A 15591-nucleotide genomic window follows, 5' to 3' on the forward strand; every position below is an offset into this window, starting at 1 on the left:
CAGCAGGAATAGCTGAGAGCTCACATCTTGATCAGTAAGCAAGAAGCAGAGGCTACACTGAGAGTGGTAGGAGTCTTTTGAAACCTCCAGGCCACCATTGACACATCTCATCTAGCAAGGCCATACCTCATAATCCTTCCCAGACAGTTCTACCAACTGAAGCTATTCTCACTCAAACCACCACACAGCATTAGCAAGTTTCACACTTGGGCTTACGACCTCCACAGGCATGGGTTGTTAACCAAGGTTACAATGCCAGACATGGGTTCTCTGGCATACAGTGGGATGCAGATCCAATCAGAGGATAGTTGTTTATGGATTCTGCAGAACAAGCAGTTGGGCCACTGTTGCATAGGTGGCCACAGCGTGCCTAGAAGTTTGGTTTCTTGGGGTCATAGTGTTCACAGCTGGAGAAGACCATTGAGTCCCCTCTTACTTCAGCCCCTTGCATAGCACTGTCTGGCACTTTGACAACTAGCCAGCAGTGAGGGAGTTTCCAACCCCATTCCACTTTGCTATTCTATAGCTTGTCACCAAAGTATAGATAAGAGGAGAGTGTCTTATCTACAAGTTCTGGCAGGAAGCCAAAAAGGCTGACAAGAGCCTGCATCGTCTTAGGGCTCTTTGGGACCTCCGTTCAGCCTCTGCTCAGGTTTTCACACCTCGGACAGGGAACTGTGTTTAGTAGCCCTCTGTGTCTGAGAACAGCTTTATATAGTCATGCAGGGGAGCTCCGTGTATTCTCTCTGTTTTACTGTATTTCGGTTATAAGATAGCAAGTATCCATAGAGCTTTTAAACCCACCTTTTATTTGAGTTAATTTCCCTCCTACAGCTTTATCTCCTCAATTTCCCCAACTCCATCCCCACATAAACCTTTCCACCCTCATGTTCTTGCTCTCTACTTCCCCTCTAACTGTGCTCTACTATGCTCTCTCTCCCTTAGGGACCATCTTGAGTATTTCTAGTTCCCCGGCTTCCATAGACACTCCATACCAAACAACCAAAGCTGAGGAGCTGAGGTTACGATCCACAGGTAAGAATGAGTGTGCAGCCTTTGTCTTTCTGGGTCTGGATTACTTCACTCAGCATACGTATTTTTTTAAAATCCATTTATATGAGAATTTCCTTATTTGAAGTTCCAATGTATAAATGCACCACATCCCCTAGCTACTAGGAACAAAGTAGCAATGACTATGTGTGAGCAAACATCTCTGTAGTGGACTATAGATCCCTTTGGATATGTGTCAATAAGCTGTATGTTGGGTCATATGACCCAACCATTATTTCTGGTGGCTATAGCATACTCTCCCACCGGCAATGTACAGAGGTTAACTTTCCCCATGTCCACACGAGCGTCTGTGGTCATTTGTTTTCTCTTGACTCATCCTCCTCTGCCTCTGCATACAAGGACTGCAAGTGTGTGCTACTGCAGCCAGTTTACAGAATAATAAGAATCACTCCTAGAGCCCCGTGGAGGCTACTGCCCTGGGCTCACTTAGCTACATTTCCAGTGTCACCATTTTTCTTGTCTTAGCAGCTTATTGAGGTATTTTCTAGCCATTACAAGTTATGATTAGTTTTGATCCATTTATGATCAGTTGATGTTTATTGCTCTAAGAGTCAGGTTGCAAAGCAGGCTATGAAGAGGTTCCTTTGAATGCTTTAAAATATTTCCTCATGCACATGCTCTTAGAAACTGCACATAGTACATCATTTCAGCTTTCCGGGAGGACATTTTCACCAACCCTATTATGAGGGAATTTCCATCCTGAGCCTGCCTTTGACTGCTCCCTGACTCTGGTGTGCTACTCTTTGGTGGGAGCCAGTGTCTGTATCACCTCACGTCCTCTCAGAGGTGCTCTTTACTGATCTCGGTATTTCTCATTCTAATAAAACCTTTAGGGTTAAACGCTGCAGCAAAGGGCAACCTGCTCACATCAGGAAAATGCCTCTCCTCTTGGGTAAACCACATTGTCCCTCAAAGGCATGCTCTACATAATGAGGCTAATGGTGCCTCCTGGATCTATTGTCGAGAAAAAGTATAACACACATCCAGATAACACACAGGAGAGAATTTGTGACTGGTGTAAGAAAACATGCTGGTCGAACCTGAAGAGTCGTTAAGAAACAAAAGTTATGGGAATGGTGGATCATACTGGGGAAGGTAACCTGTTGAGGCAAATCCTTTCTTCCTTTAAACCCCTTGTGTGCACATATGTGTCGACACTCTTCTCCATAAATAACCTCCTGCATGTTGATGGGGAACAACCCTTCTTCTCTGCTGATATCAATGATAGCTACTGTCTCTGTTGTCTGTGCATAGAATTCAGTTCTAATCAGAGCCTCCTTTGGGTTTCAGTTTCTTCCATAGACCTACGAGGTCCTAAAGAGTGAGATGATGTTCTGTGAGTCTCAGTATCTAAAGTGGCATTTTGTTGCATCGGGCGCCGTCTATTTCGAGTAATTAAAAACCAAAAACCAAAAATCAAAAACCACTCTACCGCCTTTCCTGGGACTTCCACCCGTACCCAGCTTAGCTCTGGGATCAGTAGCCACCACGCCCACTCTCAGCTTGCCTCAGAGCTGTGACCCTGGAGCTGTTGCCCATGCGTTGGCCACTGCTGGCTTCTTGTTCTTTCTGGCATAACTTCACCAAGCCACCATCATTGACCTGGCTACCCACTCTACCCACCTTTGCTCCACTGATGAAAGCTTTAATCCTTTAGAAGTTATCTACTAGCAAAATTGTTGGGCACAGACTCTCCTGCCCTAAATTCATCAGAGAGCCTGTATCAGCTAGTTTCCACCAACCTCCTTGGCTCCCCGCCCACTGCGGAAGCTGCAGGCCCTAGCTGCCCCGCGCTCTTAGGTAACTGCTGCTTTCTTCTTGTTCCAATGCATGGCAGCAAAAAGCTTTCTCTTATCCTGCATCTCCTCTTTCCTCCTGGGACCAAGAAGTCCCACCTGTCCCTTCTACCCAGCAGTTGGCACCCAACCTCCTTTATTGACCAAATCAAGAACCAATTAGGGAACCAGACTTCAGCATCAGCACTTGCCCCTATAGCATTTGGCCCAGACTAGATGCTCATGCTATCTAATTAATGAAACCAATAAATCTTCACTAATGCCAACTCTCCCCACATACATTTTGTCCTTCAGTCCTCTCTACCCCCTTAACAAGTCTGGCATAACTTCCGCATCCTCTGTTGTCCAAGCTGTTATGACTGGCTATTAACAATTCTTTCCACCTCTGGTCTTGCTATTCCTCCTGCCTTGAGTATTCATCCTTCTAGCTTTTATTCACCATCGCACTCTTCTATTTACCACACAGTTCAGATGCTGTCTTATTAGGGAGAGCTTTGGGGCCATCCTTCAAGGACTCATTTCTAAGAGAGGCTTACTCACCATCCTTTTCATTCCCATCATAGGATTTGTCTATGTTTACAGATACTCTTTCTTCTCCGTGACTCCCAAGCTCTCTGTGTTTTTCTTTTGTCCCTCTGACTTAATTGATAACCACTACCTTTTCTGTCATTGTAGAGCCACAATGGCATCATGAGTTTGCGCCTTTGAGAGCTGATTGTGCCAGAAGAGCTCCACAAGTCCTGTTTTGAAAAAGTGGAGATATTTATGAAAGAGGCTTCACATACAGGTCAGTCCTCTTGTCCTTCCTTCTCTCCCATCAGATGAGGTCACAGTATGCACCCCCTTTCCAGGAATACAGCAATAGGTGCCATCTTGGAAGCAGATAGAATGGGACTTCTCTAGACGGCAGGCCTTCTGGGTCTTGGCCTTGGGTTTCCCAGCCTCTAGAGATGGAAGGGATAAATTTATATGATTTATAAATGACCATATCTGTGATGTTGGATTGTAGCACAAAATAAATCTAGAACTGTGTGATGTGATGACTCCTGTCTATGATGCCAGCATGTAGGAGGCAGAGACAGGAGGGTTACCACAAGACTAAGGACAGCCTGGACCACACACTGAGTGCCAGTTCAGCTTAAGCTACAGAGTTAGACCATGTTCAAAAAAATCTAGAGACAATTATGAGGGAACATCATATGAGAATTCTGAATATTCATCTCCGCCATCCTGTGTGACTGAGACAACAGAACAGGGGGTTGTGTCTCCTGTTATTGATGAAGTTCAAGGGGTAGAGAAGGGAGGAAAGAGAATTGAGGCTGTCTCTGCATGACCCTTCTAACTTGCACCTTCTGGAGAAGGACTCTCTTCCTTCCTTGAGTGAAGCAGGGTTGGGTATAGACTTAGGAGAAATGGCAGGATAGGGACCTGGGCTTATATTGAAAGGCTACCATGACATCTTAGGACTCAGCTAATTAGTGCCTCCAGATCCAAATTTGGGCTGAGTCCCTAACTCTTGTTAGGAGGTCTATATACCCTCTTGTCACACACTCCTCATATACTTTTGATATACCGTGGGTGGATGAGACAGGGGTAGCTGGATAGAGTTGGACATCTGTAGGGCTGAGGGTGCAGGGGCTTTAGAATAGGTCTGCACTCACTAAGGGGCACTTGACTTCCAAAGACTGACTTAATCACTGTTTAGAAAGGTCTTTATAAAAGTATGCAGAACACGTATTGCTCGTTTCTTAATGAACACTGCAGACACCCAGCAGAATTTTCTGCAATAATCTGGGTCACCAAGAACATCAGTTGTTTTCTCACGCTCTTTGTTTGGAGGGAGGGGTTCTCAGTGCTTCAGGTATCGGGGACTGAACCCGTCACCTTACAAATGCAAGGTATTATGATTGGGATTTAATACGTCCTTCACAGAGGTACCTGTTTGAACCCTTGCTCTTCCACTGGCCATGTTGCTTTGGGAGGCTGTTCAGTAGGAAGCAGAGCCTTACTAGAGGAGGTAAGATGTGAGAGATGGAGCTGAGGGTCATAGCCAGGCCTTGTTTCTTCCTCTCTCTCTATTTTCTGATTCATGGACTTGTGAATAAGTACTTTCTCCAAGCTCCTGCCACCATGGAGTGGCCCAGTATCACACCTTCTACAACACGACAGACCATCTCCCCTCAAACAAGGCTGTCATGATCCTTTCCTCCTATAAGATGCCTCTCGTCAAGTATTTGATCACAGTCATGGAAAGAGTAACTAATGCATGAGGCGAATTCAGTACCACTGAGCTACAATTCCAGTTCCCACTGTCCTCACCGTCACCATTAATCTGCTCTTGGGGAGAGTGTGAGGTTAAATTCTTTAGTGACATTTACTTCTCGTTTTCTCTGTGGATTCTGTGTTCTATTTACATGATTTTCTTATCCTGTTAGGATGCATTCATGAATTAGGGTGCAAGTCTATGTGATTTTTTTAAAAAACATTTTTTCCTTTCTTTTATGAGTCAAAAAAGAAAAAGAAAACATTTAATTTCATTTTGAATTTTAAACTCTTTCTCTCCATCTTTCACATCTTCTGTTCTTCTGGTTGCTCTCTGTTTCTATTCCAGACTCCTCAGAGCATCCTCCCAACTCACATAAAATTTCACATCCCCTACAGTATCTTTAAATGTAAGAAAAGCTTTCTCTCTCTCTCTCTTTCTTTCTCTTTCTCTCTCTCTCCCTTTCTCTCTCTCTCTCTCTCTCTCTCACACACACACACACACAAACACACACACACAGACAATTTCAGGGGAAAAAAGCTTTGTGTGTGTGTGTGTGTGTGTGTGTGTGTGTGTGATTGTGAGTACGTCTGTGTTCATACAGATGAAGATAACTATACCTTATTATGGTAGACAAGACTGAAGCATGTTAAAAAATCTGACAGAGTAAGTGTAATGAGAGCCTTGAAAAGTTCAAGCACAAGCCAGAGTCTAACACCATGATCACGTGGAATTTTATTAGGAAATATGACAAGGACCCAAAGGATCCAGGTCTGAAACTCACCCTGAAGCTACCTAGCTGTACAGGCTTTGCTTGGCTAATTTTCCTGAGCCTACGTTTGTAGTCAAAGGGATGATATGAGTATCTACCCCGTTGAGTTGTCACAAGATGTCACCATGATAATATTATCAAGTCACTTCACCCCCCAGTATAAATGCTATTTCATTTTTTTCTATCTACAATCACCCACCTCCTTTCCAGGAAAATTCATAACTGCTCTTCAGCTGAGCGATAAACTAGAAGGCATTCATTCTCGCTGTGGCTGAAGCCCATCTGCGCCCCTTTTGTCTCTTTTGACATTTTGAAATGAGTGCTCCATAATGCGCTCCCATGGTGTACACATTACTTCATCTCCTTCAGCCAGCATCTTGACTTCGACTCCGACTGAATAAAGGAAACCAGGAAAAATAGCCTTGTTTGTCTAAGACCATTAATAGAAAGTTGTCTGGGTAATGTTCCGGAGGATACATCAATTAGAAATAATATTTGGTTCTAAGGAATAAAGAGCTGAAAATAATGGCTTGAATCAATGGAGGGTTTTCTTTCCTCGTAACAAACAAAGAAACAAACCTGGACATAACGGTCATCTTCCTGGTATTGAAAACTCAGGTTCCTTTTGCCATTTTGTTTAGCCTGCCTTAGCAAATGCTACTCTGCCTCATTGTGTCTGACCCCCTGCACTCTGGGTAGAAACAAGAGAAGGGCCAAAGTAGTAAATGTATGCTCTAGCAGAGTCAGGTCCCTCTCTCCCTTCCACAATGCTCCTGGGTAGTGCCCCACACCAGCCTTAGAACCTCCTGCAGTGTTAGCAATGTTCTATGTGGACTCAGGATGTTAGCTACTAGCTGCTTAGGACTTCCTGGCACTCAATATTGGCTAGGGAAAGCGGAGAAGTATACTTTTAGTTCTACTTAACAAATGCAAAGGGCTATATGTACCAGCTATACTGAAGAACACAGGGTTAGATCTGACTCATAACTAACCCATCCACAAACAAGGCTGGAAAATGTATAGACTTGGGGGCTGGGACCATTGCTCCCTCTCACAATATTTTTTCTTCATAAGGAAAAAAAATAAACAGATGTGAAAGGGGTGGGGCAAACAGTAGAGTCTACAAGAGGATGCTAGCTGTATGCTAACGTTCCTTCAGCCCAAAGGAGTAAGATCTTGAGGGCTTATGGTAAGCTGTGATGTGGTTTGTCAGGGGAGACCTCTGCCTGAGTATCAGGGTCCTAAATCTTGGGGTTCATTCAAGAACCCCTGCCTAAACTGGGGTTTAAAAGGTGACTGAGAGTCTCTCTTCAAAGATAATAGGGTGACCTGCTACGAAATAACAGAGTCAATTAATGGCCTTTCAAACACCACCCACGGTGAACTGTAAAATCTCAGAAAGAAAATGCCCTGAGCTCATGTTTTTTAAAATGTAGGGAGGAAAAGCTAGAGAGATTTTGATGCCACCTAATGGCAGAAACAAGTATCAGGTGGCCCTCCATAGCATAGCCTTTTACCGAGCACTAGAGGTATCGCAGGTCATGAAGGGTCCTTGTGATCCCTGCCTCAGCTTGGAACAAGTGTTATGAACTCTCCCTTGACTCTTCACATCTTAGAAAGGCTTCTTTGGAAAAGTCCTCTCTGCTTTCCAGTAACACAGCTCGCCTCAGGAGTACATGGAAATGAAAAAGGAAAGCATATCCTTCAATTCTCAAAATTACATGAAGTAGGGAAAACCACATCTCATACCTTTGAGCTATAAACAACCCTGGGGGTGAAATTCAAGGCTTTTCTTTGATCCGAGGTCTCAAAAATAAGTCCCGTTATTTCTAGCCATCGCTTGACTGGTTGGATGTGTAACATACGACAACTCAAAAGGAAGAAAAAAAAAAAAGGAAAGAAAACAGAAATTCCATTTCAAAACAAAATGCTCACCCTGACTCACTCAGGGAAGGAGCCAAGGTTTCTGATGTAGGGTACTGACTCTCCGCCTGCTATCCCCCCTTCATCATCTGCCACCCTTCAAAATGCTATCCACCACACAGGGAAGAGTTCACATCCCTTCCCTCTTGTTCCCTGGCTCCCTTCCAGCCTTGGACTTGTCATACTGATGGGTGAGATGCCTTTCGTACTGGCATAGGACACAGAGCGGATGCCTCCCCTTATGTTATCCAGCAGACCCAGCGAGTGGAGCCGCTCAGAACTGGAGCCTCCTTTCAAGCTTGGGAACATTGGTGCCACAGAGTCCAGCAGCCTGGCTTTAGCTAACCTTAACCATGGCTGTAGAACCCAGCAACCCAGAATCCATGAAAAAGAGAGTTGGGAGGAGGTGAGTGGAATGGGGAAAGGGAAGGTTTTGATTTCACAATGGTCGAGGGGACTCCGGCTGGTGGGCAACTTGCCGTGGGGGCAGTGACGAAGAGCAGAGTTTGTGAGCTGGTTATAAATCATCGTTTGTTCAGTTGAGCTGTCGATTTCATAGGAGAGGTAGGAGTGAGCTCTGCTTATGTATCTCGCCTCGCAAAGAGCCTCTTTGAATTTGCCTTCAGTGTTGTGTGGAGAGAGAGATGGAGATGGAGAGAGAGAGAGAGAGAGAGAGAGAGAGAGAGAGAGAGAGAGAGAGAGAGAGAGAGGGAGAGAGAGAGAGATCCTGGCATAAAGCTGCACATGTGTTCTTCGTACTGGCTTGCAGGCAAACTGTTTGTTTCTAATTAGGGAGCAGAAGCCTGCTGGCAGTCACAAGTTTTGGTGTTGTGTTTAGTTCGCATGCCTGTGCTTTTGGCATGGGGGAGGGGGTAACTGCATTAGGGTTTTCTCAATTGGTTTTGACTTTGCAACTTCTCCGTGGTCCACTTTTGGTTGCTAGGCACCTTCAGGGCCCACTTCAAGTAATACTCAGCGAGAACTGAGCTGTGGTCTGGTTATCCCAATCACCTAAACCTGGTTTGTGCTAGACATGATAAAACTGCTTGGGAAGGCTGTTATACAAATTAAAAAGGCTGATAAGTAGACTTGACTAGGAGATTATTGGAAACAACTTATGCTCAGCAGATCATAATTGCCTTCCTCTTACCTATAAAAGAAAAGGTTTGTTCTAAACCTTCTAGAAAACATTTAAAACCTTTTTAAATTTAGTAAGTGTGTATTTGCTGTCTGCTAAGTGGAGGCACTCTCCTAGGCTTTGTGGCTCCAAACATGAACGAGCTAAAAAACAAACAAATGAACAAACAGACAAACCAGAGGTATCACCTCCATGGAATTTAAATGTTAGAGTTCACAGTGAACATGCAAGAAAAATAAATAAGGCATTCTTTTTTTTTTTAAATTCGTCTTTGCAAATTCAGCCCACCATAAACTTCATCTCTAGGGTTAGATGCTATTGAATAAAACTGAGCAGGAATTAGCAAACATATTGTTGATTTACTTTTCTGGAATCCATCCTTCTTTCCCTGGTAGGGAACCCTGAGAATTCCTGGGGAGTCAGCCCTTCCAGCAGTTGTAGGTGTGATTCAGAGGAAGTTCCAGTCTGTTTCCAGTAGTACTATGAGCATAATTCCTGCCCCAAACACCAGGACCTGCTCTTTACTGTAACCTCACATGCCAAAGCCTCAATGACTAGCTTGTGCACAATCACGTGACCTAAGTGCTCCCAGTCAAGGCAAACCATAGGTTCCTGTGTGAGTTCCTAGATTCTCTCAGGGTTATTATTATTATCATTATTATTATTATTATTATTATTATTATTATTAGGCTTGTGGCTAATATGTTATCTCAGAGTAGCACATGAAGAGACTGAAAGAAGGAAAATGTTGATTTTTCTGGAAACTGTTTCTTCTCAAAGATCTTCTCATTTGATTTCCAGAATCATTTATGAGACCCCTTTGCCTTCTCCAGTCATTTCTCCTTCTCTGGCCTTAGAAACTGGGAGCTGGGCAGTGGCGTAAAGCATATACCCTTTACCTTATGAGAGACCTTGCTGGGCAATACTTCAACAAGCAGAGAGGGAGACACCACTGTCCCTTGCACCGTGTGTTTGCCCATCATTTCTAACCTTCCTGCAGCCCCCAGGTACAGAGAGAGACTTTTATTCATTTTGCTTTATGGATTATAAAGTCTGACTTGATTCTGACTATGGGAGTACACGGAGAGGTTTTAGTTGTCTACTTTATCTACTTCTGCAGAGACAAATGGAAGCACACCCTGGTCTGCCTCCTCATTGTTCCTTTGCCCGAATCTGACTTTGAATACATTCGTAACAGAGAAGTCACCATTTCCAAACTGCCCATAAGGGATAGAGGCGTCACTTAGCGGCACAGCAAAGGAGAACAGCAGACCCACTACTTCTTGGGTAAATGCTTTGTAGTGTGTCCAAAGTGTTTTATAATATGTGGCAGTGGCTATTCCTTAAAAAAGACCTATAGTTTTGGTTTGGGCTTTTTGAAACAGTTTCAAACTTTGTAGTTGAGGGTAACTTGACCTTCTGAGCCTTCTACCTCTACCTCTCAAATTCTGGGGTTTCAGGGATGCGATGCCATGCCTGGCTTTGTACAATGTTGGGGCTTGAATGCAGAGCCCTGTGCTTGTTAGGCCAGTGCTCTAACGACGGAGCTACAACCCCAGGTAAAAACTCTATTTTAAAACGTACATTCCCTAAGCAAGGAGAGGTGTTTGTGTTCTGGAAAATACTCTGAGGTGAAGAGGAAAATAGCTGTTTGTTCATTTAATCATGCATATATTGACATGTAGATACCAAAATAAGTGCTCAATGTCACCCCCATTTTTAGTGAGAGTTGAGCCAGTCAAGAAGTTCTCTTGAATGTATGAAAAAAAGTATAGCTTCTATTCTCTTCCTTCTGCTCCTGTGATTTCACTGCTTTATCATAGAATAAGGAGAAATTAATCACGTGCCTCTCAGGAGCTGGTGGGAATTGCAAAGCTAGCAGGGAATCAGGGCTGAGGGCGCGGCAGGACCATGGAGAGCGCCAGGGCTGTGACCAGGGCGGGGCGTCGCTGAGTCCCCGGAACCCCCCAGGGGGCGCTCGAGAGGAGGCTTAAGAACTAGTATCTTGCTGGGCTGCTGGGCGCAAGGGTTTCGTCAGAAGGTGGAAATCTCAGCTAGAAGCTGCCATCTCCTGGCTCTCACCCCTCCCTCCCTCCCTTCCTCCTTTCCTTCCTCCCTCCTCGGCTCCCTCCCTCCTTCCCCAGTTCCTTCCTCTTTACTCAGCGAGTTCCCGAGCCCAGCAGCTCCTTTCACGCTGTTCACCCTCTCCCCCAGCCCCCACCCCCAAGAATGGAGTCGGGGTTTCCAGAGCGACCAAACTCTCCTCCCAGCATCTTTATCCTCCTCGGCTGTTGCTAAACTGTCCCCAGAGGACCAAAGAGAGGGGAGGAAAATCCGACCCTCCTAAGACCTCTTTACAACTACATCACCCAGGACCTCCACTCCAAAGGCGGATTTTGCATCCTGGGGGCGTGACAGACCTGTCCCGGGCCGAATTCTCTTTCTAGTCTCCGAGGCTGGCACACCCAGGTGAGTAGATGTCAACTCTGAGCCCTGTGTTCTTGCAAACTCGTCAAGGCTGCTGCGTAGCCAGTCCAACTTTTGAGAAGCTCTGGGTTTTCGCCCAGCCTGGCTTGTTTGTCATTGCCGTTGTTCTGTATAGTGGCAGGAGCATCAGTCCTTAAAGGCGGAAAAAAACTTTCAGCCAATATACCTGCTTTTTCACAGAACTCCACTTGCCCAGGTGGAGTGGCAGGGAGGCCCCAGGCGGGACCACAGAGCGAGCGGAGGGTGAGGTTAGGCTGTGGAAGTCCTGCGGGCTTGGGGGGGGGATTATTATTGTTTTAGAAATGGGAAGGGGGATGGGACCAGAGTCGGGGCTGGAGTTGCTGCTTCGCATTCGACTGCAAGAAAGGTGTGTGGAGCATCAGTAGTGTTAGCCAATAGCTCGACCCTCCTGCTGTTTGAATTCAGCCTCTGTACACTCTTTACCAAGAGGTCCTAATAATATTTAACTGCTTCCATGACGCTCAGGCTTGCCCGTGGGCTTGCCGGTGGTTTTATTTGGCTCGGTCTCCAACATTTATTTTTTTTCTTCTTGTTAAATGAAATAGCAAGGAGTCTAGAAGTCGGTTCTGACTAGAGAGATCAAAACTCGGTATCCTATACCACCAAGGGATGGCTAGAACTGAATCCAAGGGAGTCCTAAAGTGGTCCACACTGAGTTGAGCTGAGCAGCAATGGGTGGGAGTGGGCAGAATCCAAGGAATACTCTTAGGAACTCGAAGCCAGTTTTCCTCTTAGAGTAAGTGGGCTTCACGCCTGCTGGCCTCATTCTGCATTCCAGATTTTATTGGGGGGGGTGGGGCTTGCAGGATTTAGGGAAGGTTACCTTAGAGATTCAGTGAGGTGGAGGCAGGAAAGGAAAGCAAGTAGAAGTAGATTGGGGATGGGGTGGAAGTAGGTATCTCCTTCCTTCATGCCGTGGACCCACCAGCTCCTAGAGTGTCCACGTCTCTGGAACTGAAAGACTTCCGCAGCTCACACTTTGTCTTTGAAACTCTGCAGACCAGACCAAGTGCTTCTTCCCACTGCTGCTTTGCAGGGATTTTCTGAGCTCGGCTCTGGTTTCTCTTGGCTCACTTGTTTTCTCTGTTTCCTGAACAGCATTTTGAGCTGTTACAGAGCACTTAAGTGTTCTTGACGGGTGAGCCATCTCTCCAGCTCCGACTTAAGTGTTCTTAAACTGAGACTATACTCTGTCTTTATTTAAACAAAAGCCTCAAACTACCCTAGCTCCAGCGTCCTCCCTACTTCTAACCCCTGCTTGTTCCTTCATAGTCTCTATTCTTAAAGGCATTTGTGGCTTTTGCTTTATAGCGATCCGGTGTAAGCCCCACCCCTTCAAACTTTCTTCAGGATGTCGGTTGGTGGTTTTGCTTTGTGGTTCACAGTAACAGGTTATACTTCTTAGCCGCAGTTGCTGAAAAGCCAGGGGCAAAGAGACCACTTTGTCTGATGTCTTTCAAGTGTAGGAAGACCACATTTTCTGACAGAAGGTAGGACTCATGAGGGGCTTCTCTGTAATTAGATAAGTTCTGATGTTTCCATTTCCCTACCTGAACTGCCCCTGGGTCGATTAATTTGATTTGCCTGCCTGGTATGAAAGAGAGGCTGACAAAACCCATCTAGCAGATCAGAGCTCTGAGCTGAGTTGGTCAAAGCTCGTTATACACAGAGTGATAGGTAAAAACAGAGAGGAGGTTGGGAAATGCAGTTAGGACACCCGTGTGCATCAGGCCAAAATTTTCACATTTTCTTTTGATGGAAAGATTCTGACAGTTTCACGGGTTCGAATTCAAACCATGTCAGATGTAGGCGATTCCCCCTGAGCATTCTATAAAACAATCTGTTGGTCCATAGTGGGAGTGGTTGCTGAAGCCTGGGCAGTTGCCAAGGACCATATGCAAAAGGGGCTTGTGAGGAAACCAAGCCTTCACCCACTGGGTTCCATGTAAGAGCTCGCATTGCTCTTCTAATACTCTTACACACACAGACAGGTTTTTAGCTCCTGAGCTAGCAACTTTACTAGAACTTCTAATTCTTTACTCTAGAATAACTGGTTTGGGATTTGTGAATTGCTTCTTAATTGTAGAAAAAGAAAAGAAAAAGAAAAGGAAACAACTTCCTGTTTGTTTCCAGGTGGGGCTACGTGACATTTTACATTTTGTTTAAATGATCAGCCTTATCTTCAGGGGACCCTGCTTCTCTAGGTTCTGGATAAAATGTCTCTTACTGTGAAGGATTTTTTTTTTACGTGCGAGCATGTAAAAGTAATATTGTAGTTAATGGAAACAAAGATAGAATACATTATATTCCAAAGATGGTGTGTGTGTTTGTGTGTGTGACAGAGAGAGAGAGAGAGAGAGAGAGAGAGAGAGAGAGAGAGAGAGATTATTATGAATTATTATGAGTGAAAACCCTTTAGCTTACCTGACTGTAAGGAATAGTCATGGGAAGAAACTGGGTCAGTGTTGGAATCTTTTTTTCCCACATCTGTATTAGAATCCATCTTTTTTGATTCAGCTGAATGTATTTATCAGCTCTGTACCATGACTTGCCTTTCCTTCATGCCTGGAAGGTTAGGACCACCTTTACTCATACAGAAAGAGCCACACATTTTGGAATGGTTTGCATCCAGAATAGAGAGTGAGCAGTCATTCTAGGATATCTACCTGGCTGATGGGCTGGGAGTTTTCTAGTGGGCAAAAATCGTGCAATTAAAAAAAAATGTGATCAGATTTGTAGTTCATGGATCTTGAAGAGGAAAAGGGAAGTAAATTCATCCCCTTTGTTTGATCTTTCCATTTTTGTCTTGCTAATATTTTAAAAACAAAACAAACAAACCCCTTTGGATCCATGGCAGGAACCCAAGTCACATTTCCTTGGCAACGGTAGTGACACACTGGAGTTATGAAATAGCAAGACAGAAAATTCTAAATGCATTCAAAATAAAATGCCACACAGTTTAGGACCGTCCTCGGGTGCATTAAAATTGATCTCCCAGTATTCAGTAAGAGTTGCTTCTTTCCAGATCAAACACAGATGGTGAGAATTGGTCTTTAGTTTTTATTCTTTTTAGAATCCGAGAATCTTATCGTTTCGTTGCTGCTGTTGTTGTAGGAGTCATGTCATGAAAATAATCAGCTTGATATTATTTCAGGTCCATTCTCTGGTTTGAGTATGTCGAGGTTGGTTTTAAGTTCAAGACCAAACATGGTGGTGCTAACATGGTCTCTCAGCCTTTCCTATAGTAGCAATCTCATCTCTAAGGGGCCTCTGTTTGTTCTATGAATAAATATAATACATCATATAGCATACCTTATATATTGGTGAATTCCAATGACTCCTTTCTCTGTCTGCTAAGTTCTTTGAAAGCCTCCAAAAGACCACTAGCTGTTAGATCAGTACATATTGAGGGCATTAAGGTGGATCTTGAGAAGAAAGAGACAGTAGGTAATAGTGTGTCTTTTTTTCTAGTTCTGTGTTTTTACTGTGCCCAGGGGTGGCAGAGTTCACTTAAGAAGCTCTGTGGTAGATTCACTTCTAAACTGCAAAAGGACAACTTAGTACCATGGACCCGGGGCTCTCCAAACTGGACGAGTTTGAGGATAATCTACTGTTCCATTGGACAGATGTGGAAATGAAAAGTCAGGGAGTTAACTTGTTCAAGACCAGGAGACTCATTCGACAACCTCCTTGATAACGCCTCACAGTTCCCTGCAGGTCACTGCTGTGGTGGCGCCAATCCCTGGCGCCATGCATGCTGACCATCTCTGTGGACCAGGAGTTAGAGATGGTGGAGCGCCGGGGGTGGGGGTGGGGATGGGGGACTCCCACCTCCACCGTGCTGATAAGAGAATCAGGCTTGGGAGAATTTATTACATTTTCTCTTGGAGACACTGCAATATTTACCCAGCAGATGTGATTAAATTTGTACAAAGTCATTGTCTGCAGCCATCTCTGTTAGTGTGCATGCATTGTGAAGAGCTGCCTGTGCACAGACTTAGACTTCTATTTTAAATGTCGCCCAGAGTCAATGAAATAAACAGAGAGATCTTCTAAGTGTCCACAGTTCTAGGAACCCATGGGGGAATCCTAGCTCTGCTTTAAGTTAAAGGTCTATTTA

General features: G+C 44.6%; 1 protein-coding gene across 5 annotated transcripts in view; it reads left to right on the forward strand.

Annotated features, from left to right (window-relative positions):
- The window catches only part of Cpne4 (copine 4), a 475704-nt gene that overhangs the window by 9027 nt on the left and 451086 nt on the right, over nt 1-15591 (forward strand). For 2 of the 5 annotated variants that reach the window (XM_039081885.2, XM_039081886.2), the window contains exons 2-3: nt 946-1035; nt 3543-3654. Coding sequence is in view for 1 of the 4 variants with exons in the window: in XM_017595789.3 (XP_017451278.1) it covers nt 8179-8231 (53 nt within the window). In the remaining 3 variants the exon portion in view is untranslated. 5 annotated transcript variants of the gene reach the window in all.

Source organism: Rattus norvegicus, chromosome 8 (assembly GCF_036323735.1).
Source record: "Rattus norvegicus strain BN/NHsdMcwi chromosome 8, GRCr8, whole genome shotgun sequence".
Taxonomy (NCBI): domain Eukaryota; kingdom Metazoa; phylum Chordata; class Mammalia; order Rodentia; family Muridae; genus Rattus; species Rattus norvegicus.